The sequence below is a fragment of the Mustelus asterias genome, unplaced genomic scaffold (genome assembly GCF_964213995.1).
Source record: "Mustelus asterias unplaced genomic scaffold, sMusAst1.hap1.1 HAP1_SCAFFOLD_63, whole genome shotgun sequence".
Classification (NCBI taxonomy): domain Eukaryota; kingdom Metazoa; phylum Chordata; class Chondrichthyes; order Carcharhiniformes; family Triakidae; genus Mustelus; species Mustelus asterias.
The window spans coordinates 799,249-825,716 of record NW_027590128.1 but is presented as its reverse complement, the minus strand read 5'-3'; the positions used below and the strand labels follow the sequence as shown (position 1 = coordinate 825,716).

The window sequence follows — 26,468 nt, the reverse complement described above, 5'->3', positions numbered from 1 at the left end:
GAGGCCATTCACCTGCTCTGAGTGTGGGAAAGGATTTGCTTACTCATCCAGCCTCTATACACACCGGCGTGTTCACACTGGTGAGAGGCCATTCACCTGCCTCGAATGTGGGAAGGGATGTCATGCTTTATCAAGCCTCCTGATTCACCGGCAGGTTCACTCCGATCAGAGACTGTTTCAGTGTTCTGATTGTGAGAAAAGCTTTAAAAGCACAAAGGACCTCCTGAGACACCAGCGCACTCACATGGCGGTGAGACCGTTCACCTGCTCAGTGTGTGGGAAGGGATTCACTCAGTCATCCCACCTTCTGACACACCAACTTGTTCACACTGATCAGAGACCATTTCAATGTTCTGACTGTGAGAAGAGATTTAAAAGTAAAAATGATTTACAAGTCCATCAGCGCACTCACACTGGGGAGAAGCCATTCACCTGCTCCGTGTGTGAGAGGAGATTCGGACGTTTAACCCAGCTGCAAACACACCAGCGAGTTCACTCTGATAAGAGACCATTTCAGTGTTCTGACTGTGAGAAGAGCTTTAAAAGTAAACAGGATTTGGTGACACACCAGCGAGTTCACACTGGGGAGAAACCGTTCACCTGCTCGGTGTGTGGGATGGGATTCACCCATTCATCCCACCGTCTGAGACACCAGCGAGTTCACACCGGGGAGAAGCCATTCATTTGCTGTGTGTGTGGGAAGGGATTCACCTCACCTTCTGATACACGAGCGAATTCACACTGGGGAGAAACCCTTCGCTTGCTCCACATGTGGGAAACGATTCACTCAGCCACCCCAGCTCATTGCACATCAACTGGTCCACACTGATCAGAGACCTTTCAAATGTTCTGAGTGTGAGAAGAGTTTTAAAAGCACTAAGGACCTGCTGAAACACCAGCAAGTTCACACTGGAGAGAGATCATTCACCTGCTCCGTATGTGGGAAGAGATTTGCTCGGTCAGCCAATCTGCTGAGACACCAGCAAGTTCACAAGTCACTGCAGGGATTGGATTCTGCCGTTGCTGCTAATCCCATGCAGGACTGAATCATGTTCATTTATTTATCTATCTATTATTTAAGTAATTAGTAAATAAATAATCCCATGCAGGACTGAATCATGTTCATTCTGTTATTAAGGAGACTGGGGTGGGACACAGATAATCTCCGTGCAATCAGGCAGAGTCAACATGGTTTTGTGCAAGGGAAATCATGTTAATTGATGTATCGGATTTCTTTGAGGAAGTGACAAGCAATGTGGATAAAGTGGAACCTGTGGATGTGGTGTATTTAGATTTCCAGAAGGCATTTGACACGGTGCCACGTCAAAGTTTACCACACTAAATAAGAATTTGTAGCATAAGGCATGGCATATTAGCATCCCATCCACTTTGATTCTTTATATTAGCATGGATAGAGGATTGATTAGCTAATAGGAAACAGGAGGGAGAAATGAGTCATTTTTGGGATGGCAAAGTGTAGCCTGTGGAGTGCCACAGGGACCAGTGCTGGGCCCTCAACTATTGACAAACTATTTTCATGATGTGGATGACTGACAGGGTCAAAATTTATTGATGACACAAAGTTAGGAAGAAAAGTGAGATGTGAATGACCATAACAAGCCTGTAAAGCGATATAGATAGGGTCAGTGAGTGGGTAAAAAGTTGGCAGCTGGAACAAGATTTTTGAATAATGTGAACTTGTCCACTTTGGCAGGAAGGATGGAAAAGCAGTTGATTATTTAAAGCGAGCGATTGCAGAACTTTGAGGTACAGAGGGATCTGGGTGTCCTGGTACTGTAATCAGGAAAAGTTAGTGTGTGGACACAGCAAATGATTAGAAAGGTAAATGAATTGTTGTTTATTGCAGGGATGTTTTGCTACATTTGTTCAGGGTATTGGTGAGACCACATCAAGAGCACGGTGTATAGTTTTGGTCTCTTTACGTAAGAGAGGACTTGTGTGAGAAGTAGCTTGGAGAAGGTTTACTTGACTGATTCCTGGGATGAGGGAGTTATCATATGATGAAAAGTTGGAATGTTCGGCCTATATCTATTGGGGTTTAGAAGAATGAGAGGGGATCTGATTGAAACATATAAAATTCAGAGGGGACTTGACTGATGTTGATTGTAGAGAGAGGAGAACTAGAGGCACAGTTTAAAAATAAGGGGTCTCCCATTTAAGACTGAGATGAGGAGAAACCTTTTCTCTCAGAGGGTTGTTACAGTGTGGAATCCTCTTCCACAGAGAGTGGTGGAGGCTGGCTCACTGAATATTCTGAAGTCTGAATTTAATAGATTCTTGATTGACAAGAGAGTCAAAGGGTGTGAGGGACAAGAAGGAAAGTGGAGTTGAAGCTACAATCGGATCAGCCGGGATCCTATTTAATAGTGGAGCAGGTTCGAGGGGCCGAGTGGCCTTCTCCTGCTCCTAATTCACATGTTCCCATTGTGATAGTTGGAGTTTGTTTCTGCTGATGTTAATTTCCCATAAAACTGAGCTGCAGCTTAATCTACAGAATAGAATCAAATAAATCTTGATAATAATCTGATTGATCAGCCAGAGTCTAACTGAATGACAGAGCAGACTGGAAGGGCTGAACAACCTGCTCCAGTTCCTGTGTAGTTTCTCCCCAGGATTCTCCCACTCTCTAACTCTGCTCCAGTGCTGGTTTCTGATGAAGTCTCTTCTCCCCAGGTCTCCCATCACTTTCCATTCATCAGCTGGTGTCTGAGTCCAAGTTTACCAGGAACAGGAGGAGGTCATTTATCCCCTCAAGCCTGTTCTCTCATTCACTGAGGTCATGGCTGATCTGTGACCTAACTCCATTTACCCAGATATTGTTTTAATCCTGACTTCCTCAGTCTGTTACAATGAGATTTAAAAAATAACTTTTGTTTACATCAGACCTTCAATGTAGGAGAGTGTCCCAAGGTGAATCTCAGAAACATCAATTGATAAATCAGACAACTGGCACTGAGGGGATGTTAGGAGGCTGACTGAAGACTTGGTGCAGTGTAAAGGGTTAATGTTAAATTTGTAAATATTCTACCCAGTGATGTAAGATCAGATGATAAGAGTCTGCTGAGAGATGGTTGTCTGCTGAGCCTTGTGCTGTACATATTTAGAAGAAGGTGCAATAAAAAGTTATATTAACCAATAGCCTTGCCTCCAGCAGTCTCTGTCAATCGTGGCCAATTTCTGTATCCACTTGATCTAAACCTGTCATAATAGTGTTCACCTCTATCAGATCTTCCCTTAGCCTCCTTCATTCCAGGGAGAATAACTCCAACTTCTCAAACCTGACCTTGGAGTTAAAATCCTTCATTGCTGGAACCATTCTGGTGAACCTCCGCACCTTCTCAAGGACCATCCCATCATTCCTAAAGCGTGCTGTCTGGATATGAACACAATATTCCCATTGTGGTTTAAACAGTGCTTCATAAAGCCTCAGCATAACTTCATTGGCTTTTATTACAATGGCTCTATTGGAAACCAATGTATTATGGACCTTTTTAATGTGCAGTCAGTTTGTAACTTTATTTATTTTATATTAATCAGTGTTCACGGGTTGTGGTGTAACGCTGTGTGTGGAGTCTCTCATGGTGGTAACAGGAAATATCGAGGGTGATAGAAGAACCCAGACTGAGCATATCTGAAGAACTGCACTGAACTGCATTGTGGGTTCAATGTGCAAAGCATGCTGGTCAATGTAGTCAAGTCGCAGCCTTGCTGGAATTAGCAATGTCTGCAAAATGAATTAAATTGTGCAGGAAACTGGCCTCACACTGTGAGAAAGATGTGTTTGTTTGAGCTAATGAACTAGTCTGTAGCAGCTTAGGGAATGATAACAGTGTCAGAGATAACACAGTGGAGTCAGGCTGGCTCTATTCCTTCAAGTATAACCGTGTAATAGGCCCAGGACATAAGAACAAGGGAGAAGACAATGCTGTCATTGAAAACCAATTCAATGGGCTAAAAACAGGTATTACCTTATTTTTTATTCGTTTACAGAGGTCAAAGCCCACAGCCTGCCCTGAATAATAAAAGGTGGGCCTCACTGGCTAGGTCAGCATTTATTGCCCATTTCTAAATGGCCTTGAGAAGGTGGTGTTGAGCTGCCTTCTAGAACCACAGCAATCCCTGTGGTGTAGGGACACCCACACTTGTTTGGGAGGAAGCTCCAGGATTCTGGTCCAGTGACAGCAAAGGAACAGCGATATATTTTGAAGTCAAGATGTGAGTGTTACGATCCCAGTTGATGTTATAATTGGACAGGATGATTCCAGGATGGAACACTGGCTCAAAAGACTGCAACTTTTACTTTTTGTAGAAAACATAAAGGAACAGAATCTCAGGACTGCCAATTAGCTTTTAATAAAATATTTATTAAACACGAAGAGTTTGACGATAACAAAATACTCCTTGACTCACACTTACCTTCACAAATGTATCCAGATTTCAAGGATAACATAGATTTAAAATTCCTTATGCTATAATGTTCTCAGTAAACACATGGTTCCTTTAAACCCACAGGTTAGCTGTGATCAGACAACCCCCACTCTGAAACCAAGTGGCAGATGCAACTCAATCGATCCTCTGTGGATTTCTCCTCAAATTTCCCCCCCAGATGATTGTCTCGAGTGTTTTCAAACTCCGCTCTCAGAAAGACACGTGTTAATATCTCCTTCCAAACCAAGTTTCTCTCCATTGCTTTCAACAAAGATCCACTTCCAGGTCTTCCAATTATCCTTTCAAACAAGCCTTTCTCTCCACTCTTTTAGCAAGAAGCTGCCTCTAGGTTTTTAACTCTCAGAATTCCTTTGCCTTGAATTGCAACATGCTTCCAAAATTCTGCATAAACTCAGATCATCAGTCTGTAACAGAATACAATTGCTTCAAAATCTGGATTTAAGGACATCAAACCTTCCCACTATTCAGATATGCGGCTTGTCTGTCACCAACCTCATCAGTTCTTTTCTTCCCAGGTCTGAGTTTAACTTCCATGAATAGTATCCTGTTCAAAAGACAATGCTGTTCCTTTTTTTCTTCAATATTCCTGGAGCTTCTTTTCCATTCCCGGGTTTCTCAAACTAACTGTCCTTTAGTTCCTCTGGAGCTTGCTTTCGCACACATTACTCCATTGTATGGCTTTCCTGCTTCTAGTAGAGCTGAGAGCTGCTCACTCTCTCGTTTCCTCATCCCAACTGCTATAGAACAAAGAACAAAGAAAATTACAGCACAGGAACAGGCCCTTCAGCCCTCCAAGCCTGCACCGGCCATGCTGCCCGACTGAACTAAAACCCCCTACCCTTCCAGGGACCATATCCCTCTATTCCCATCCTATTCATGTATTTGTCAAGACGCCCCTTAAAAGTCACGACCAAAGACTATAAATTCAACTAATACTACACTCAAAAACCTTCTCACCCTAAAGGTGCCCCTGGTTGCTATGCAACAATGCATTACTTCTCCAACTTCACGTTTATTTTTCACGCCATAAACTCTCTCAGCACAACAGGAATACAATTTCAATTGAAACCTATCCCCCACACATGCAAACACCTTTGTTCAACATTAATCCAACCAAAGTTCTCCTCTTCCTACACAGAAACACTAAATCAAACTTACTTAAATCTATACTTTATTTCTAATATTTAACAATAGAAACATAGATCACTTAAAACTATCTCTGTTTTCCTGACATGAGTGACTTAGAGAGGAACTTCCAGGTGGTGATATTCTCATGTATCTGCTGCTCTTGTCCTTCTAGATGGTAATGTTTCTGGGTCTGTAAGATGCTGCCTAAGGAGTCTTGGTGAGTTCCTGCAGTGCATTTTGTAGATGGTACACACTGTTGCTACTGTCCGTCGGTGGTAGAGGGAGTGAATGTTTGTGGTTAGTGTGTTGATCAAGTGGGGCTGCTTTGTCCTGGATGGTTTTGAGCTTCTTGAGTGTTGTTGGGAGCTGCACTCATTCAGGCAAGTGGAGAGTATTCCATCACATTCCTGACTTGTGTCATGTAGATGGTGGACGGGCTTTGGGTGGGGGAGTCAGAAGGTGAGTTACTCTCCTCAGGGCTGCCAGTCTCTGACCTGCTCTGGTAGCCACAGTATCTATGGGTTTCTGGTCAATGTAACCCCCCAGGATGTTGATAGTGGAAGGGGGATTCAGTGATGGTAATGCCCTTGAATCTCAAGGGGTGATGGTTAGATCTTCTCCTGTTAGAGATGGTCATTGCCTCGGACTTATGTGGCATGAATGTTACTTGCCACTTGTCAGCCCAAGCCTGGATATTGTTGTATTTGGACATGGACTGCTTCAGTATCTGAGGAATCACAAATGGTGCTGAACATTGTGTATTCATTGGCGGACATCCCCACTTCTGACCTTATGACGGAGGGAAGGTTATTGATGAAGCAGCTGAAGATGGTTGGGCCTCGGACACTACCCTGAGAGATCCCTGCATTGATGTCCTGGAGCTGAGATGACTGACCCTCCACAACCACAACCATCTTCCTAATTGCCAGGTATAAGTCCAACCAGCAGAGAGTTTGCCCCTTGATATCCATTGATTCCAGTTTTGCTCGGGGTCCATGATATGGTGGCACAGTGGTTAGACCAGTTGGCTCACAGCCCCAGGGACCCAGGTTTGATTCCGGCCTTGGGTGGCTGTGTCGAGTTGGCACATTCATCAGCTTTTTTTTTGTGGATCATTTCAGTGGAAATGTGCTCTCCCAAACTCAAAGAGCATCAGTCCACTGAAAACAAAGTTGTGAGACCGGCCAGTCCAGCAGAAAGAAACCCTCCAACCCTCCCACTTCACCAATTGTCAAAATGAACATAGTTCAGTCCCGGATGTGATTAACAGCAGCAATAACAGCAGAATCCAACCACTGTCATCACTTGAGAACTTACTGGTGTCTCAGCAGGTGGGATGACTGAGTGAATCCCTTTGTGAATCCTTGTGAACTCGCTGGTGTGTCAGCAGGTGGGATGACTGCATGAATCCCTTTCCACACTCAGAGCAGATAAACGGCCTCTCTCCGGTGTGAACTTGCTGGTGACTCTGCAGATAAGATGAAAGAGCGAATCCTTTCCCACACTCAGAGCAGGTGAATGGTCTCTCCCTGGTGTGAACACGTCGGTGTGCCTGCAGGTTAGCTGAACGAGTGAATCCCTTCCCACACTCAGAGCAGGTGAACAGCCTCTCCCCGGTGTGAACTTGCTGGTGATTCTGCAGGTCGGATAACTGAATGAATCCCCTGCCACACTCGGAACAGGTGAATGGCCTCTCCCTGGTGTGAACCTCCTGGTGTGACACTAGGTGGGATGATTGAATAAAACGCCTCCCACACTCGGAGCAGACGAATGGCCTCTCCCTGCTGTGAACTCCCTGGTGTGACATTAGGTGTGACGATTGGATAAAACGTTTCCCACATTCGGGGCAGCTGAATGGCCTCTCCCTTGTGTGGGTTCCTTGGTGTGTCACTAGGTGTGATAACTGAATAAAACGCTTCCCACACTCGGAGCAGGGGAACGGCCTCTCCCTCCTGTGGACTCCCTGGTGAGTCACTAGGTGTGATAACTGAATAAAACACTTCCTGCACTCAGAGCAGTTGAAAGGCCTCTCCTTAGTGTGGGCTCGCTGGTGTATCTGCAGGTGAGATGACTGAGTGAAACCCTTTCCACAGTCGGAGCAGGTGAATGGTCGCTTTCCGGTGTGGATTTGTTGGTGATTCAAAAGTTCAGATGAATGATTGAATTGCTTCCCACACTCAGAGCAGTTGAACGGTTTTTCCCCAGTGTGAACTTGCTGGTGTGTCAGCAGGTGGGATAACTGAGTGAATCCCTTCCCACAATCAGAGCAGGTGTACAGCCTCTCCCTACTGTGAACTGCTTGGTGATTCCACAGGTCGGCTGCCTGGAGAAAACCCTTCCCACACTCGGAGCAGATGAAGGGCCTCTCCCCAGTGTGGCTGCATTGATGAATCTTCAGGGCAGATGGGGAGCAGTCTCCTTCCCCACACTTGGAGCAGGGGAACAGTCTCTCCCCAGTGTGAATATGTTGATGAGTTTGCAGTGCAGACGGGATACGGAATTCCTTACCACAATCCTCATCTTTCCCCGGTTTCTCCATGGTGTGGATGTCCTTGTGTCTTTCCAGGTTTAACAATCAGTTAAATCCTCATCCATTCATAGAGCATGTGTACTGTCTGTCCCCGCTGTAAATGATGTGATATTTTTGCAGTCTGTGTAACTGGTCTTTTGACAGTCAGTGTACTGGACACTCTCACTCAGCTCTGTGTTCCTTGGTGCCTTTCCAGTCACACTGATGTGACAGAAAAAACAGATAAATATTTCTTCTTCTCGATTCAAAGTCTGATGATATTCAGGTTCTGATAATTTGAGTGACTCTATTAAGCCTTAACATGTTTTGAGATTGCTGGCAGCAAATCTTCCCCTTATAACTTCCTGTAAAATGAGTTTACAAAAGTCATCACTGTCAGTATCAAACAGAAATTCAGAATAGACAATTCTAGTTTCTGTGGAACATTTCTTCCTTTCTCGTTCCTCTGAATCTGTACATCTCCATCCCACACCCTATCCCTGTATCCTCACTCTGCTGTATGTATAATACACCCTTCCAATTCTCCTGAAGGTGTTGATTCATGCTGATCAACAAATCCATACTCACTGCTTCTTCTCCAGCACTGAGATATCTTCATGCAGGTTGCTCGTCTAAATACCTAAATATACTTAGTGAAGTAAAATGTATGTAACATAGGGGACCAGTTTAATAAATAGAAGTACAGCAAGGCTATGAGATAGAACATTATTTCAACAGTGAACATTCTTGAATATCAATTGTTTGGCTATGAGGATGGTGCATTTTGATACATTCAATATTTCAAAATGAAATTAGATGGGCAGTCAAAATAGACTGGCAGGGGAACAGGGATACAGACGGGATGCGGAGCATATCAGCCATGATTGAATGGCGGAGCGGACTCAATGGGCCAAATAGCCTAATTATGCTCCTCTATCTTATGAACTTAAGGGGGAATGGGACTGACTGGTTGGCTCTACAGAGAGTTAGCATGGACTTGAGTTGCTGAATGGACTCCTTGTGTGATACAATAACCCGATTACTGAAAATAAACTACTTAGTTACAGTATTAACAAAACTAAAAATAATAAAAAATGAACTTTATTACTGGACCATGCATAATATATCTAATTTGTACCATATTACAAGACTGCACACATCGCTGTCCTATATTAATTTACTGCCCCTTAAATTTCAGCTATTTCCTCAGGAAATCACTCCTTTAAATTGTGAACATTAGGAAAGAGACCATCCTCTTAACCAGACAAATAAATGTGACAAGTTGAGGAAGCAAAGGATGGCAATGTCTTTAAGAAGGAGAGAGATACCTGGGCCAACCTTTCCAGAGTCTGCAGCCTCCCTGAATTCACTTCCTTTCCCTTCAGTTGCTGCAAGTCCCCAATTTAACCCCAGAATGAGAAAAAGGAGAGAAGAAAACAAAGTGTTTTACTGACATGTAGGAAGAGGTTTCAGTCTGTCTGAAATCCAATCTGCATTGTCACAAAGCCCGCACTCTGATTGGCTGGAGGACCAGTGTCCTTCCGGTCCTCCAATTCTTCCCATTGGTCAATACCCCTCATGAAGACAGTGGTGCAGCGGAAGTGAGTGGGAGACACTTTGACCCCGGTCGCTCTCAGTTGTTGGCCAATGGGAAACGCTATCCTCCGCACATGCGCAGCACTTCTCTGGGTTCATCATGCGCAGTCCCACCCGGCGAATAGAGCGATTTCCTCAGCGCGGGGGATTGTGGGAGCCGCGGCCGCCATTACTCGGCCGGAGCCCAGTCTCCAAACACCTGGGACTGCGATGGATGGGATGGGGAGGAGGCGAAGTGACCCCATCCAGATATGATGTACATCTGGGTAGTCACTGGAATTGATAGCAAAATTCAGGTGTAAAAATTTAGACACCTGGGTGACATATTGGGGAGTGGAATAGCTCAATGTGAAACTGAACCCCAGAGTCAGCAGCGTCCTTGGGGGAGAACTGGGGAAAAATAAGGAGGATGGTCAAAAGAATTAGGCTTACAATTGATAGGGAGGAGGCAGATGTTTAAAGTTTGAAATTTGATTAGATTTGATTTATTATTGTCACATGTATTAGTAGACAGTGAGAAGTTTGTTTCTTGTACGTTTTACTGACAAAGAGAAGGAAAGAGGAGGGTGCAGAATGTAGTATTACAGTCATAGCTAGGATATAGAGAAAGATCAAATTAATGTGAGGTAGTTCCATTCAAAAGTTTGATGGCCTCAGGGAAGAAGCTGTTCTCGATTTGGTTATACATGTTCTCAGACCTTTATATCTTTTTCCCGATGGAAGAAGGTGGAAGAAAGAATGTCCAGGGTGCGTGGGGTCCTTGATTATGCTGGCTGCTTTTCTAAGACAGTGGGAAATGTAGACATAGTCAATGGATAGGAGGCTGGTTTGCAGGATGGATTTGGTCTTTCATGACCCTTTGTAGTTTCTTGTGGTCTTGGACAGAGCAGGAGCAATATCAAGTTGTGATACAACCAGAAAGAATGCTTTCCAGAAAGGGAGGAGAAGGTTATGTGACAACCAGAATATCAGTTTCAAATTTCTATCCTGTGCTTACATTCATTGCTTTGATAGATGTTTTTATTTACAAGGGATTAGAATGGAAGGATTTTCAGTCAGAAATATCTTGGTTCATTTGGACACGACTATCATCAGTGATCAAATGTCAGAGGAACAATGATGCCCTGTTCAAAAAGATTTCAATCATCAGTGCGAATGGAAAAGTTGAGTGATGCACATTCCCAAGAGAGAGAGAGATTTCCAGGGAAAAAGACATAAGAATATATGAACGAATGAACTAGGAGTAGGCTACTCAGTCCCTCCAACCTGCTCCACAATTCAATAAGATCATGGCAGATCTGATTTTAGCCTCAACCCCACAGTCCTGGCTACTCCTAATAACTTTTCAGTCCCTCATAAATCAAGATTCTATTTGACTGTGCTTTTAACTTATTCAAAGACAATGCTTCCACTGTCTTTTGAGGAAGAGTTCCAGAGACTCACAGCCCTCTTAGAGAAAACATTAGTAATCTTGGTCATAGATGAGCAAACTCTTATTTGTAAACATATGCTCCACCCCTGCCAGGTCTAGATTCTCCATTAAAAGAAAACATTCTCTCCACATCCACCCTGTCAAGACCCTCAGGTTTTGATCTAATCACCTCTTACTCTTCTAAACTCTAGTGGATACAAGCTGACCCTGTCCAACATTTCCTCATCAGACAACCTGTCTATTCCTGGTATTAGTCTAGAAAACCTTCTCAAAACTGCTTCCAATACATTTACATCTTTCCTTAAGTAGGGAGACCAATACTGTGCACAACACTCCAGATGTGGTCTCACCAATTGTGTGTACAACTGGAGCATAACCTCCCTACTTTTGTAATCACTTCCCCTCACTATGAACAATAACATTCTATGAGCTTTCCTAATTACTTGCTGTTCCTGTATACTGGCCTTTTGGGATCCGAGGTGATCAAAAAGTTGCTGACACCTGAATCTAGCCTGTGAAACAAGTGTGTTCTGTTAGCGTGGTTGGGTACCTGAGAGATTGTTTGGAAGCTTGAATGCACATGGAGATCGAGGCCAGACGAATACAGAAAGAAGTTGAAATCCTGGCGGTGGATCCTTGGTGAAGGCATCCAATAGAAAGAATTGTATAGGAGAAGATTCCAAAGTGTCATCTTCGAGAGTGTGGGATTGGAAATGCTCATGTGGAAGACAGAATTTCAGTGAGATCAGTTGGCTCACAGTTTGACAACCATCTGGGGAAATGATGAGAAATCCAGAGAAGTTGTATTCGGTGACATCTGTCACTTGGTTTCAGAGTGTGGGGTGTCTGGCCACATTTCACCGATTGGTTTGCATGGACTGTGAACTTACTGAGAATATTTGAGTGTAAGATAAAGTTTGTAACTTGTGTAATGGTAGAAATCTGTTTATATCTGTCAAGGTATTGCTGGGGTGAAGGAGAGTTAATTCTACTTAATGTTTTCTTGTTTAATAAAAGTTTACCAAAAATCTCTGTCTGCTCATCCAGCTATCTAAACAAAATAATAGTGAGGATCTATCAAGCCATCTTCCATCCTGGAATCTGACATTGCCAGTAGTAACATCAGCTGATACAATAAGGTACTTTCACCTCTATGAGGCAGTTCAGCTCTTTTCTCCATGTTTGAACCAAGGCTGTAATGAGGTCAGGAACTCAGTGACCCTTGCAGAACCCAAACTGACCATCAGTGAGTAGTTTCTTCTGAAGCAAGTGCCACTTAACAGCAGATATCCCCTTTCATCACTTTACTGATGATCAAGGGAGGTTGAATGCACCAATAATTGGCCGGGTAGCATTTGTCCTGCTTTTTGTATGCAGGGTGTACCTGATCAATTTTCCTCACTGCTGGGTAATCAGTAATTTATGAAGATTCAGGATAACTCCCTGCTTTGCACTCCATACCTCCATTCATAAACTGAGGACCCCATTAGCTTTTTTAAAAAAACAGCTTTGTCAACTTGCCTTGTCACAATCAATGAATTTTGATAAAATGCTCTCTCAGAGTTGGTGCAGACTCGATGGGCCAAATGGCCTCCTTCTGCACTGCAGGGACTCTATGATAGAACTGGGCATTGCCAGTGTGCATGTGAAAACAAACATGGTGCTTTTGAATGATATAACATAGTGGCAGCATGTAGATGAGAGATAGGAGGGGCCATGGATAGATCCCAGAGGGACTCTGAGTTCAGGGACTTGGGAGAGAAAAGTGATATGAGATGGAGCGGTTGTTGGCGAGAACGGTGTGGTCACAGATTGATTTTTTAGGATGGGTGATGGTGGTGAATTTGAAGGGAGGAGGGACAGAATTAAAAGAGATTAAAAGAGATTGAGAGCTGCAAACAGTATCAGCTAACACGGGAAAGGTGGGTGCTCGGTGGTTTAGTGGGAATAGGGTCAATACAACAGAAGACAGTATGTGCTCTGAGAGGGCATAAGTGAGATATAGGATAGAAACTGGAGAAACCTGGGGTTAGGACTTGGATGAGGAACTTTCTATAAAGTCTGGCTCAATGGGCTAATGGAAGGAAGGGAAGCAGCAGAGGTAGTTGATCAATTTGTCTCAATCTGAGTGACAAAGAAGCTCCATGAGCTCCTCACACTTGTTACTGGAGGTGAGGATGGAAGGAGACAGGAGAGAGGGAGAGCCCTTCCAAAGAAATTAACATGAATGAGAAATTAAAAAGATTTACCGCACTGTGTGCTTCAGACAAAACTGATTTATTTTCCTTTGATCAACAATATTAACTGTAACAGGCCTGGAGTTTATTCACATGAACAGAAACAGACTCCACTGAAGATGGTTGTCGTGGATGAGATTAACAGGAAAATCCAATCAATGTAGTTACTTGTGAACTCGTTGGTGTTTCAGCAAGTGAGATTTCTGAATGAATCCCTTCCCACACTTGGAGCAGGTGAATGGTTTCTCCCCATGTGAGTGCGCTGGTGGACAGTGAGGGGTGATGATTGTCTGAACCCAGTCCCGCAGTGAGAGCACCTGAATGGTCTCTCATCATTGTGAAGATGTTGGTGGGACATCAGTTCCTCAGAACCTTTATAGCACTTCCCACAGTCTGGACCTTTGAAAAGTCTGTCTTTAGTGTGAACCCGCTGATGTCTCAGATGGGTGGATGACTGCATAAAGTCCTTCCCACACTCAGAGCAAGTGAATGGCCTCTCCCCAGTGTCAATACACTGGTGTCCAGTGAGTTGAGATGATTGCCTGAACCTAGTCCCATAGTGAGAGCACCTGAACAGTCTCTCTTCAGTGTGAACACTTTGAGGGGACGTAAGTTCCCAGGAACCTTTATAGCACTTCCCACATTCCGGGTATTTATAAGGTCTCTCGTCAATGTGAACTCGCTGGTGTCTCAGCAAGGTGGATAAATGGGTGAATCCTCTCCCACATTCAGAACAGGTGAATGGTCTCTCCCCAGTATGAACTCGCTGGTGTTTCAGCCAGTTGGATGAATCACACACGGAGCAGGTGAACAGCTTCTCTCCAGTGTGAACTCGCTGGTGCGTCAGCAAGTTTGATGACCGAGTGAATCCCTTCCCACATATAAAGCAGGTGAATGCGTCACTGAGTTTCCAGCTCAGACGGGTAACCAAATGCCTCCTCACAGTCCCCACATTTCCACAGTTTCTCACCAGTGTGAATACGCTTGTGTCTCGACAGGCCAGAAGATTGGCTGAAGCCTCGTCCACACACAGAACACATGTACGATTTCCCACCAGTATGAACAGGGATTTTTTTCTTTCCATGTTCAAAATTTGATGATATTCAGTTCCAATAATTTGGGCAACTTTGTCAGATCCCGATATGATGTTTGGTTTCCGGTTTCCCTGTTGCAAAACCACCCCTTCTAAGACCCTGTCAAGTGAATTTAAAACAGAAAAAAAAGTGAGAGAATCCACAAAACACAAAGGCAGGTTGTGAAATTGAGCTGAATAAATATGGCAATTTTTGGGGCTGGCACAAGGAAAAAGTGAGCATGGAAACTGCTGGATTGTTAAAAACCCAACTGGCTCATTAATAACCTTCAGGGAAGGGAAGCTGACCCCCATCTGAGCCTACACAAGATTAAGACCTCTATGAGGGGAGAAGAGGGAGAGAGGATTGGAAGCAGAAGAAGAGAAAGAGAGTGATTTTCTATTTGTACAAATCAACCAGGATTTTAACAGAAGTGTGTCAAACACTTACCCCTAACATCTCCCCTGTACCTACCCCCCAGCACCCTAAACTGGTGTCCTCTTGTAGCAGACATTTCCACCCTGGGAAAAAGCCTCTGAGAGTCCACCCGATCTATGCCTCTCAACATCTTATACACCTCTATAGGTCTCCTCTCATCCTTCGTCTCTCCAAAGAGAAAAGACCAAGCTCCCTCAGCCTATCCTCATAAGGCGTGCCACTCAATCCAGGCAACATCCTTGTAAATCTCCTCTGCACCCTTTCAATCTTTTCCACATCCATCCTATAGTGAGGCGACCAGAACTGAGCATAGTACTCCATGTGGGGTCTGACGAGGGTCTAATATAGCTGCAGCATTATCCCCGGACTCCTAAACTCAATCCCTCGATTGATAAAGGCCAGCACACCATACGCCTTCTTAACTACCTCCTCCACCTGCGGGGCCGCTTTCAGAGTCCCATGGACCCGGACCCCAAGGTCCTTCTGATCCTCTACAGTACTAAGAGTCTTTCCCTTTATATTGTACTCCTGCATCCCATTTGACCTGCCAAAATGGACCACTACGCATTTATCTGGGTTGAAGTCCATCTGCCACTTGTCCGCCCAGTCTTGCATCCTATCTATGTCCCTCTGTAACTTCTGACATCCCTCCAGACTATCCACAACCCCACCAACCTTCGTGTTGTCGGCAAACTTACCAACCCATCCCTCCGCTTCCTCATCCAGGTCATTTATGAAAACGACAAACAGCAAGGGTCCCAGAACAGATCCCTGGGGCACACCACTGGTGACCGACCTCCATTTAGAAAAAGACCCATCTATACCCACTCTCTGCCTCCTTTGGGCAAGCAATTTCTGGATCCACCGGGCAGCTGCCCCTTGGATCCCATGCCCTCTCACCTTTTCTAGAAGCCTTGCATGGGGGACCTTATCGAACGCCTTGCTAATATCTATATAAACCACATCTACCGCCTTCCCTTCGTCAATGTGTTTAGTCACATTTTCGAAGAACTCCACCAGCTCGTAAGGCATGATCTGCCCTTGACAAAGCCATGCTGAGTATTCTTGAGCATACTAAACCTCTCTAAATGCTCATATATCCTGTCCCTCAGGATCTTCTCCATCAGTTTACCAACGACTGAGGTTAGACTCACCGGTCGGTAATTACCTGGGCTATCCCTATTCCCCTTCTTGAAAATAGGAACCACATCCGCAATCCTCCAATCCTCCGGCACCTCTCCCGTCTCCATCGACGACGCAAAGATCATCGCCAGAGGCTCTGCAATCTCTTCGCTCGCCTCCCACAGTAACCTGGGGTACATCCCATCCGGACCCGGCGACTTATCTATCTTGATGCCATTCAAAGATTCCAGCACAACCTCTTTCTTAAAGTCCACATACTCAATCCTTTCAGTCCACCGCACGCCCGCAGTGTCCTATATCTGTCCTATATTAATTTACTGTCCCCTTAAATGTCATGATGTGGAGATACTGGCGTTGGACTGGTGTAAAAACAGTAAGAAGTCTCACAACACCAGGTTAAGGTCGAACAGGTTTATTTGGTAGCAAACGCCACTAGCTTTCGGAGCGCTGCCCCTTCGTCAGGTGAGTGGGAGTTCTGATTACAAACAGGGCATAAAAAGACACAAACTCAATTTACAGAATAATGATTGGAATGCGAGTCTTTACAGGTAATCAAGTCTTAAAGGTACAGACAATGCGAGTGGAGGGAGCGTTAAGCACAGGTTAGAGATGTGTATTGTCTCCAGACAGGACAATTTGTGAGATTTTGCAAGCCCAGGCAAGTCGTGGGGGTTACAGATAGTCTGACATGAACCCAAGATCCCGGTTGAGGCCGTCCTCATGTGTGCGAAACTTGGCTATCAGTTTCTGCTCAGCGACTCTGGGTCTTGCCAGAACTGAGGTCAGGCTGTGTAAGGCTGGCGTCTCCCAGAATTGTGGGAACATACAAACAGTGAGGGATGGGGTTGTGGTCGGTGCAGACTCACTGGGCCGAATGGCCTCCTTCTGCACTGTCGGGATTGTATAACTTATTGTCCCCCTCCCCCATCCTCTGATGTGAACCATCCTCCAGTGGCTGAGCCAGGATGGGGCCGTTAACCTGGGCCTGTTCCCGGGAGGGAGGGAGAAGCCCCGCAGCTGCAAACCAGGGAGCTGACAATGATTCTGAAGGGTTTGTTCCAGCTCACAATGCCCGGGGACTGATTGACGGCGGCTCCGGTCCAATAGGAAGAGGGGCTGGGCTGGAGGACCGAGCAGGAGTGGCTGGTCCTCCGACCAATCAGACTGAATGAGGGGCGGGGCTGGGCCTGGAGCGCCCTCTGTTTGCGCGTGCGCTCAGCCGCACACTGTGAAGATGGCGGTCGTTCACCTGGGCCTGAATCGGGGGAAAAGCCCGAGCAGTTGTCAACGGTTCAAATATCGAATCCGAGCTTCCTATTGGGAACTTGCGGCGTACACGGGATTTTTATGAAGCCTCCAAGCCCGCCCACCCACCGGCCCCATCGCTCATTCCTGATTTACCCGTTTTATCGCGTGGACTGAATATTTCCACAACCGTCTCAATCCTCAGTGATCGGCACTGCGCATGCTCCAGATCCCCACAATGCAACCCACCCTCAGCCCCGCCCCCTCATTCACTCCTATTAGTTGGAGGACCAGCCGCTCTCACTGGTCCTCCAGCCCCGCCCCCTCATTCACACAATGTTTTGTCATGTCCCAAAAGGCAAGGCCATCTTCCCCAGAACTCCATATTTGAATTCTTCAATCAGGTTTCTGCCTTGCCACATTACTGAAACATCTCTTGTCAAAGTCCGCACTGTCATCCTATGTGACTGCGACAAAGATAAACTCTCCCTTCTCATCCTCGACCGATTTGCAGCCTTTGACAAGGTCGCCCACATTATCCTGCTCCATCCCTCTCCACTGTTGTGCAGCTGGGTCGGGCTACTCTCTCCTGGATCTATATGGGTGGTATGGTGGTTAGCACTGCTGCCACAAGCACCAGAAACCCGGGTATGATTCTCGGCTTGAGTCACTGTCTGTGCAGAGTCTGCACATTCTCCCCTTGTCTGCGTGAGTTTCCTCCGGATGTTCTGGTTGCCTCCCACAGTCCAAAAGATGTGCTGGTTAGGGTGCATTGACCATGTTAAATTCTCCCTCAGTGTACCCGAACAGGTGCAGGAATGTGGCGACCAGGGGATTTTCACAGGAACTTCATTGCAGTGTTAATGTAAGCCTACTTGTGACACTAATAAATCAGTAAACTTTAAAACTGTTCTTCTCTCTTCAATCAGAGTCAGAGAATCACTTCTAATATCTTCCCTTCCCATTCCCACACTTACCTCTGGTGTCTCCAGAGGCTTGGCCTCTTATTTCTCATCAACATATTCCCATCAATGACATCATCTGAAAACAGTGTCAGTTCTCACATTTACTCTGTTAAAGAGACAATAAAAATGTAGAGTGCTGTTATTGTCTGATCAAGAATATCACACAAACATTTTAAATGTTCATTCCACATTTCTATTTATTCTCAGAGTCTCAGTCTGGAACAGATCCCAATTTAACACCAATCTCTGACTTGACATCACATTTCCAATATTCACCGTTGTTCTTCCTGACTCTAAACCCAGTTGTAAAGGAGCTTCTGTTCTGCCTCCAGGACCACTGAATCATGGAAGAGCGTGGCTGGGACATATTTCTTACACCTCAGGTTACACAGCCACATGTTCAGTCCTGATAACTAATGCCCTCCACACCAGGCAACATCCTGATAAATATTTTTCCGTACCCTCTCCAAAGCCTCCACGTCCTTCTGGTAGTGTGGTGACCAGAATTGAACACTAGATTCCAAGTGCGGTCTAACTAAGGTTCTATAAAGCTGCAACAAGACTTGCCAATTTTTAAACTCAATGCCCCGGCCGATGAAGGCAAGCATGCCGTATGCCTTCTTGATTATCTTCTCCACCTGCATTGCCACTTTCAATGACCTGTGTACCTGTACACCCAGATGCCTCTGCCTATGAATACTCTTCAGGGTTCTGCCATTTACTGTATATTTCCCATCTGTATTAGACCTTCCAAAATGCATTACCTCACATTTGTCCGGATTAAACTTCATCTGCCATCTCTCCGCCCAAGTCTCCAACTGATCCATATCCTGCTGTATCCTCTGCCGGTCCTCATCGCTATCCGCAAATCCACCAACCTTTGTGTCGTCCACAAACTTACCAATCAAACCAGTTACATTTTCCTCCAAATCATTTATATATATTACAAACAGCAAAAGTCCCAGCACTGATCCCTGAGGAACGTCACTTGTCACAGCCCTCCATTCAGAAATGTACCTTTGCACTGCCAACCTCTGTTTTCTTCTGACTAAATATCTCTAAACTTCCTAACACACTGTCACTCTGTGATCCTTGTGACATTTGAAACCAGGTATTCACAAAAAGACTCAAAGAGCATCAGCCCACTGGAGGCTGAGACCGGCCAGTCCAGCACAAAGAAACCCTCTGACCCTTCCTATTGACCAACTGTGAGAATGAACAAAATGCAATCCTGGATGTAATTGAGAGCAGAAACAATAACAGCAGAATCCAACCACTGTCATCACTCGTGAACCTGTTGATGTCTCAGCAGCTGGGATGAAACGCTGAAACCCTTCCCACACTGAGAGCAGGTGAACGGCCTCTCCCCAGTGTGAACTTGCTGGTGCGTCCGCAGGGTGGATAACCGAGTGAATCCCTTCCCACACTGAGAGCAGGTGAATGGCCTCTCCCCAGTGTGAACTCGTTCGTGTGTCCGCAGGTTGGATGACTGAGTGAATTCTTGCCCACACTGAGAGCAGGTGAATGGTTTCTCCCCAGTGTGAACTCGTTCGTGTGTCCGCAGGTTGGATGACTGAGTGAATCCCTTCCCACACTGAGAGCAGGTGAACGGCTTCTCCCCAGTGTGAATGCGTTGGTGTGTCTGCAGGCTGCAGAACTGAATGAATCCCTGCCCACAGTGAGAGCAGGTGAATGGTCTCTCCCCAGTGTGAACTCGCTGGTGTGACTGCAGGTTGGTTGACCGAGTGAATCCCTCCCCACACTGAGAGCAGGTGAACGGCTTCTCTCCTGTGTGACGTAGCTGGTGTGATTGCAGGTGGGATGACTGAGTGAATCCCTTCCCACACTGAGAGCAGATGAACGGCTCTCCCCAGTGTGGTTGCGCCGATGAGCTTCCAGCTGAGATGGGGTTCTGCATCCCTTCCCACAGTCCACACATTTCCATGGTTTCTCCATGGTGCAGGCGTCCTTGCCTCTCTCTTGGGTGGACAACTAGTTGAAACTTCGTCCACACACAGAACAAGATTACAGTCTCTACCCGCTGTGAATGTTGTGATACTTATTCAGACTGTGTAACTGGTTAAAGCTCTTTAGTCAGTGCATTGGAACACTCTCACTCAAGTGTGGCAGTGTGTTGATGCTTTTTCACTCACACTGACATTTCAAATCTCTTCAAATCGACAGACTGGACAATCATTTCTCCTTCTGGATTCAAAGTCCGGTGATATTGAGGTCCCAAGGAATACGACTCTGTCAGATCTAGACGTGATGTTTGACATTTCGGCCTGTGATTCCTCTTTCAAAATCCTGGAAAATGAGTTTACAAAAGTCATCAGTGTCAGTACAGGATAGAAATTCAGAACAGACAATTTCTATGGAACATTCTTTCCTCTCTCATTCCCCAAAAGCTCTCTCCCCATTCTCAGCAGGTCTGGCAGCATCTGTATGGAGAGAAAAGAACTGATGTTTCAGAGCTTTTGACAAAGGGTCATCTAGACAAGAAACATCAGCTCTTTTCTCTCCTTACAGATGCTGCCAGACCTGCTGACATTTTCCAGCATTTTCTCTCTTGGTTTCAGATTCCAGCATCCGCAGTAATTTGCTTTCCTAAGGCTCCTCCCAAGTAACATGCGTGTGCCCAAGACATCACCACTTGTTTCCCTTATTTCTTTAGCACCCATGGTGCTCTCCGCAGTAAACACAGAGGAGAAGTATTCATTAAAAATCTCACCCATCTCCTGTGGCTCCACACACAGATGGCCATACTGATTTTTAAGGGGATCTATTCTCTCTCTAGCCACCCTTTTACTCGTAATATAGCTATAGAACCTCTTGGAATTTTCTTTAATCTTACCTGCCAGATCCATATCATACCCTCTTTTTGTCCTCCTGATTTCCCTCTTCAGTATTTTCTTACACTTCTTATAATCAGAGTGATTCACTTGTCCCCGATTGCCTAAACCCAATGTCTGCTTCCTTCTTTTACCTGACCAGAGCCTCAATATCCCTTGTCTGCCAGAGATCCCTAAATTTACCATTCGTTCCATTCATCTTAACAGGAATATACTGCCCCTGGACTCTTGATATCACACTTTTAAAACCTCCCATTTGCCAGTCATTCCTTTCCCTTCAAAGAAATTCACCTAATCGACATCTGCTCGATCCTGCCTAATGCCCACAAAAGTGGCCCGGCTCCAGTTTAGGGCCTTGACCTGTGGACCTGTCCTATCTTTTTCCAGAACTATTTTGAAATTATTGGTGCTCCCAATAGTGCTCCCTGACTGACACTTCAGTCACTTGCTCCACCTCATTTCTTAACTGTCTAATAGAAAGTGAGTCCAGGAATTGATAATGAAAAATAAGGAGCTGGGAGATGAATTGAACAAGTATTTTGCCTCGGTGTTCACAATAGAGGATACAGTTAAAACTCAGAAACAGCTGGAAATCAGAATAGTCATTAATTAATAATAATGAATAATAAAATACAGTGTAGGAGGAGGCCATTCAGCCCATCGAGCCTGCACCGACAACAATCCCATCCAGGCCCTATCCACATATTTACCCGTTAATCCCCCTGATACCAAGTGACAATTTATCATGGCCAATCCGTCTAACCAGCACATCTTTGGACTGTGGAAGGAAACCGGAACACCCGGAGGAAACCCACACAGACACGGGGGGAATGTAGAATCTCTGCACAGGCAGCAACCCGAGGCTGGAATTGAACCCGGGTCCCTGGCGCTGTTAGGCAGCTGCACTAACCACTGTGCCACCGGGCCACATGTCAGTGCCATCGCCCGACTCCAGCCCAGTCTCAGCTCATCTGGAACCCTCACCCATTCCATTGTGATGTCACACTCTCACCCATTCCATTGTGACGTCACACGCTCACCCATTCCATTGTGACGTCACACCCTCAACCATTCCATTGTGACGTCACACCCTCACCCATTCCATTGTGACGTCAGGGCTTCACTCTCCGATCACAATCCCTGCCGGCCTCCCACATGCAGCCTCAATGGCGGCAGTCAGCCCGGGTCTAACACTACAAGCTGCCGCTCCATCTGGTGAACTGGTGTGGCAACAATAATCTCTACCTCAATGTCAACAAAACAAAGGAGGTTGTCATTGACTTCAGGAAGCGTAAAGGAGAACATGCCCCTGTCTACATCAATGGGGACGAAATAGAAAGGGTCAAGAGCTTCAAGCTTTTAGGTGTCCAGATCACCAACAACCTGTCCTGGTCCCCCCATGCTGACATTATAGTTAAGAAAGCCCACCAATGCCTCTACTTTCTCAGAAGACTAAAGAAATTTGGCATGTCAGCTACGACTCTCACCAACTTTTACAGATGCACCATAGAAAGCATTCTTTCTGGTTGTATCACGGCTTGGTATGACTCCTGCTCTGCCCAAGACCGCAAGGAACTACAAAAGGTTGTGAATGTAGCCAAAGAAAAGCTAGGCAGCGTGCCTTAATGACTATCATCCTGTGGCTCTGACAATGCAACTTTTTGTGATTCATGCACAAGGACATCCAGGTTCCTCTGCACAGCAGAATGCTGCAATTCTTTACCATTTCAATAATAGTCCATTTTGCTGTTATTCCTACCAAAATGGATGACCTCACATTTACCAACATTGTATTCGATTTCTGTTGGCAAAATAGGTTGCATGCTTACTTTTTAATTATACAATGTTCAGAGCACTAAATTTGACACACAGAATCATAAAATCCCTACAGTGCAGAAGGAGGCCATTCAGCCCATCAAGCCTGCACCGACAACAATCCCACCCAGGCCCTATCCCAATAACCTCATGCCCTGACACAAAAGGGGCAATTTACCATGGCCAATCCACCTAACCTGCACATCTCTCAACTGTGGGAAGAAACCCACGCAGACACAGGGAGATTGTGCAAACTCCACACAGTAAACTGAGGCTGGAATTGAACCCAGGTCCCTGGCGCTGTGAGGCAGCAGTGCTGACCACATGCGACCAATAACCAAGGACATGGCAGACATGACCAGTGTGTGAATTGCTGATGAATGGTCTTGTCCCTGTTGTTCCAATCTGTGTCCACAAAGGGACAATCCAATGGCAGAGCCATTGCCCAGCATTCACTGCGGGAGCTGCCGCGCATGCGCACTGTCGGGCTGTGATTGGAGCATGCGCGATGCAGGTGCTGCAGCTTGACGGAAGCGTGAGGAGCTCGTGTGGCTTTTGCAACGGGTGAAATAAAACACCGAGTGTGGATGGGGAACGGAGCCGGTGGGTGGAGAGATTTCATTAACACCGGACTCAGCTCGCAAAGTTCGAGTAAAATCTAACGGTCCCCCATTTGGACCGAGAGGATTGTTCGGTAGTTCTCTCGGTGTGGGGCCTGGCTCGCCGATCTCCATCTTTATAAGGGGCAATGTTCCGGTAAGGACGCTGCCATCTTTATAGGGGGCAATACCAGTAGCAGGAGAGAACTTTATGCATTTCTATGTTAAAAGCAAAATACTGAGGGTGCTAGAAATCTGAAATAAAAACCGAAAATGGTGGATTGCTACCCTGGGCTGACAGTAATGCATTTACAGGATACGCAAAAGAGAGAATTCACAATTCAAAACATTGCATCTAGATTCAGTCGATTCATCAAGATCATTGACCTTTGAATGTGTAAAGAAGCTGTTCTGTCTGTGGGAAATGATTTCAGCTATCAATGCGTCTGGTATTTGAAAATAAGAATGATAATTTCAAAATCAAGATTCCGCTTGACTGGAAATCATGGCAAAGTACTGCAGATGCTGAAATCTGACGGAGGGTCATCCTGACTCGAAAAGTTGGCTCTATTCTCTGTCCACAGATGCTGTTAGACCTGCTGAGAGTTTCCAGCATTTTCTGCTTTTGTTGTGACTGGGAATCAATGTGGGTGAGCAGGCACTGAGGTCTTGGGGCTAACTGGACTTGCTGTCATAGAGTCACACAGCACAGAAAGAGATCCTTCAGCCCATAAGTGAACAAGTGAGGAAAAGATGTTCCACAGAATCAGAATTGTCTATTCAGAATTTCTGTCCTGTACTTCCGAGGATTAATTTTATAAACTCCTCTTACAGGCTATGAGAAAGGGAGGAATTCCAAACAAGAACATCAAACCAAACATGACATCCAACATCTACTCACTTGATTCATCAGCACTTGAATATTGTGGACCTTTGAATGTGGAATGAGAAATGTTTCTTTGTTCTGTCTGAGGATTTCAAACTGGAAGTTTTGAAACAATTGACTGGAAAAGCACTGAGTGAGAGTGTTCCAGTGAACTGACTGTGGAAAGAGCTTTAACCAGTTATACAGCCTGATAAAACATCACAGCATTCACAGCAAGGAGAAACTGTACAGTTTGGACAAGGTTTCAACTGATTGTCCAATCTGGAGAGTCACAAGGACACTGGCATCATGGAGAAACTGTGGAAATGTGGGGACTGTGGGAAGGGCTTCAATTACCCAAAGCTGAGAAAACGTTATCATTGTCACACTGATGAGCCACCATTCACCTGCTCTGTCTGTGGGAAGCGATTCACTCAGTCATCCCACCTCACTGACCATCAACTTGTACACAGTGATCAGAGACCTTTTAAATGCTCTGATTGTGTGAAGACGTTTAAAAGCAAGAAGCATCTGGTAGCACATCAGCTTGTTCACACTGGGGAGAGGCCGTTCCTCTGCTCTGTGTGTGGGAAGAGATTCAATCGGTCATCCCACCTTCTGACACATCAGCAAGTTCACACTGGGGAGAGACCATTCCTCTGCTCTGTATGTGGTAAAGGATTCATTCAGTCATCCCAACTTCTGAGACATCAGCGAGTTCACACTGGGGAGAGGCCATTTACCTGCTCTGAGTATGGGAAGGGATTCAGTCAGTTGTCCGACCTTCTGGTACACCAACGAGTTCACACTGGGGAGAGGCCATTCACCTGTTCTGTGTGTCGGAACAGCTTTGCTCAGTCATCTACTCTTCAGAGACACCAACGAGTTCATACTGAAGAGAGGCCATTCACCTGCTCTGAGTGTGGGAAGGGATTCATTCAGTTATCCGACCTTCTGAGACACCAGCAAGTTCACAAATGATTGTAGGATTTGGAGTTTGTCATTGCTGCTTTTAGAGACATCCAGGACTGAACATGTGGCTGTGTAACCTGAGGTGTGTAAGAAATGTGTCCCAGCCACGCTCTTCCATGGTTCAGTGGTCCTGGAGGCAGAACAGAAACTCCTTTACAACTGGGTTTAGAGTCAGGAAGAACAATGGTGAATATTGGAAATGTGATGTCAAGTCAGAGATTGGTGTTAAATTGGGATCTGTTCCAGACTGAGACTCTGAAAATAAATAGAAATGTGGAATGAACATTTAAAATGTTTGTGATATTCCTGATCTATCACTGTCAGACAATAACAACACTCTACATTTATATTGTCTCTTTAACAGAGTAAATGTGAAAACTGACACTGTTTTCAGATGATGTCACTGATGGGAATATGTTGATAAGAAATGAGAGGCCAAGCCTCTGGAGACACCAGAGGTAAGTGTGGGAATGGGAAGGGAAGATATTATAAGTGATTCTCTGACTCTGATTGAAGAGAGAAGAATAGGTTTAAAGTTTAATATTTCTTTATTAGTTTCACAAGTAGGCTTACATTAACATTGCGATGAAGTTACTATGAAAATCCCCCAGTCGCCACATTCCTGCGCCTGTTTGGGTACACTGAGGGAGAATTTGGCATGGTCAATGCTAACCAGTACATCTTTTGGACTGTGGAGGAAACCAGAACATCCGGAGGAAACCCACACAGACAAGAATGTGCCGACTCTGCACAGACAGTGACCCAGAATCGAACCCGAGTCCCTGGTGCTTGAGGCGGCAGTGCTAACCACTGTGCCACCGTGCCGTCCATGTAGAACCAGGAGAGAGTAGCCCCACCCAGCTGGACGACAGTGGAGAGGGATGGAGCAGAATGATGTGGGCGACCTTGCCAAAGGCTGCAAATAGGTCGAGGATAAAAAGGGAAAGTTCATTTTTGTTGCAATCACATAGGATGTCAGTGCGGACTTTGATAAGAGCTGTTTCAGTAATGTGACAAGGCAGAAACCTGATTGGAGAATTCAAAAATGTAGTTCTGGGAAAGATGGCCTTGGGTTTTGGGAGAAGACAAAACATTCAGAATGAATGAGGGGGCGGGGCTGGAGGACCGA

At 45.5% G+C, this 26,468-nt stretch overlaps 4 protein-coding genes across 4 annotated transcripts in view; 1 reads left to right on the top strand and 3 right to left on the bottom strand.

Annotated features, from left to right (window-relative positions):
• Positions 1–8,137, bottom strand: part of LOC144483355 (uncharacterized) — an 87,624-nt gene extending 79,487 nt beyond the window's left edge. Inside the window, exons 1-2 of the mRNA XM_078202072.1 lie at positions 8,043–8,137; positions 6,971–7,457 (exon numbers count right to left, since the gene is read on the bottom strand). Of these exons, the coding sequence (XP_078058198.1) occupies positions 6,971–7,457; positions 8,043–8,137 (582 nt within the window). The remainder of the gene's footprint in view (positions 1–6,970; positions 7,458–8,042) is intronic.
• Positions 1–26,468, bottom strand: part of LOC144483360 (uncharacterized) — a 461,390-nt gene that overhangs the window by 280,187 nt on the left and 154,735 nt on the right. The window lies entirely within an intron of this gene.
• On the bottom strand, positions 13,393–17,487 carry LOC144483352 (uncharacterized). The gene is made up of 2 exons (XM_078202069.1): positions 17,428–17,487; positions 13,393–14,565 (listed from the first exon to the last, which is right to left on the bottom strand). Exon 2 carries the CDS (start codon positions 14,454–14,456, stop codon positions 13,560–13,562), a length of 897 nt encoding a protein of 298 aa, XP_078058195.1. The 5' UTR covers positions 14,457–14,565; positions 17,428–17,487; the 3' UTR covers positions 13,393–13,559.
• LOC144483382 (uncharacterized) lies at positions 23,400–25,627 on the top strand. Its single transcript, XM_078202103.1, has 2 exons — positions 23,400–23,659; positions 24,337–25,627. The coding sequence occupies exon 2, from the start codon at positions 24,677–24,679 to the stop codon at positions 25,346–25,348; it is 672 nt and encodes a 223-aa protein (XP_078058229.1). The 5' UTR covers positions 23,400–23,659; positions 24,337–24,676; the 3' UTR covers positions 25,349–25,627.

What these genes read in the sequence shown, in the direction of transcription:
- LOC144483352 (XM_078202069.1), bottom strand. Translation starts at nt 14,456, where the DNA reads ATGGAAAGAAAAAAATCCCTGTTCATACTGGTGGGAAATCGTACATGT.
- LOC144483382 (XM_078202103.1), top strand. Translation starts at nt 24,677, where the DNA reads ATGGAGAAACTGTGGAAATGTGGGGACTGTGGGAAGGGCTTCAATTAC.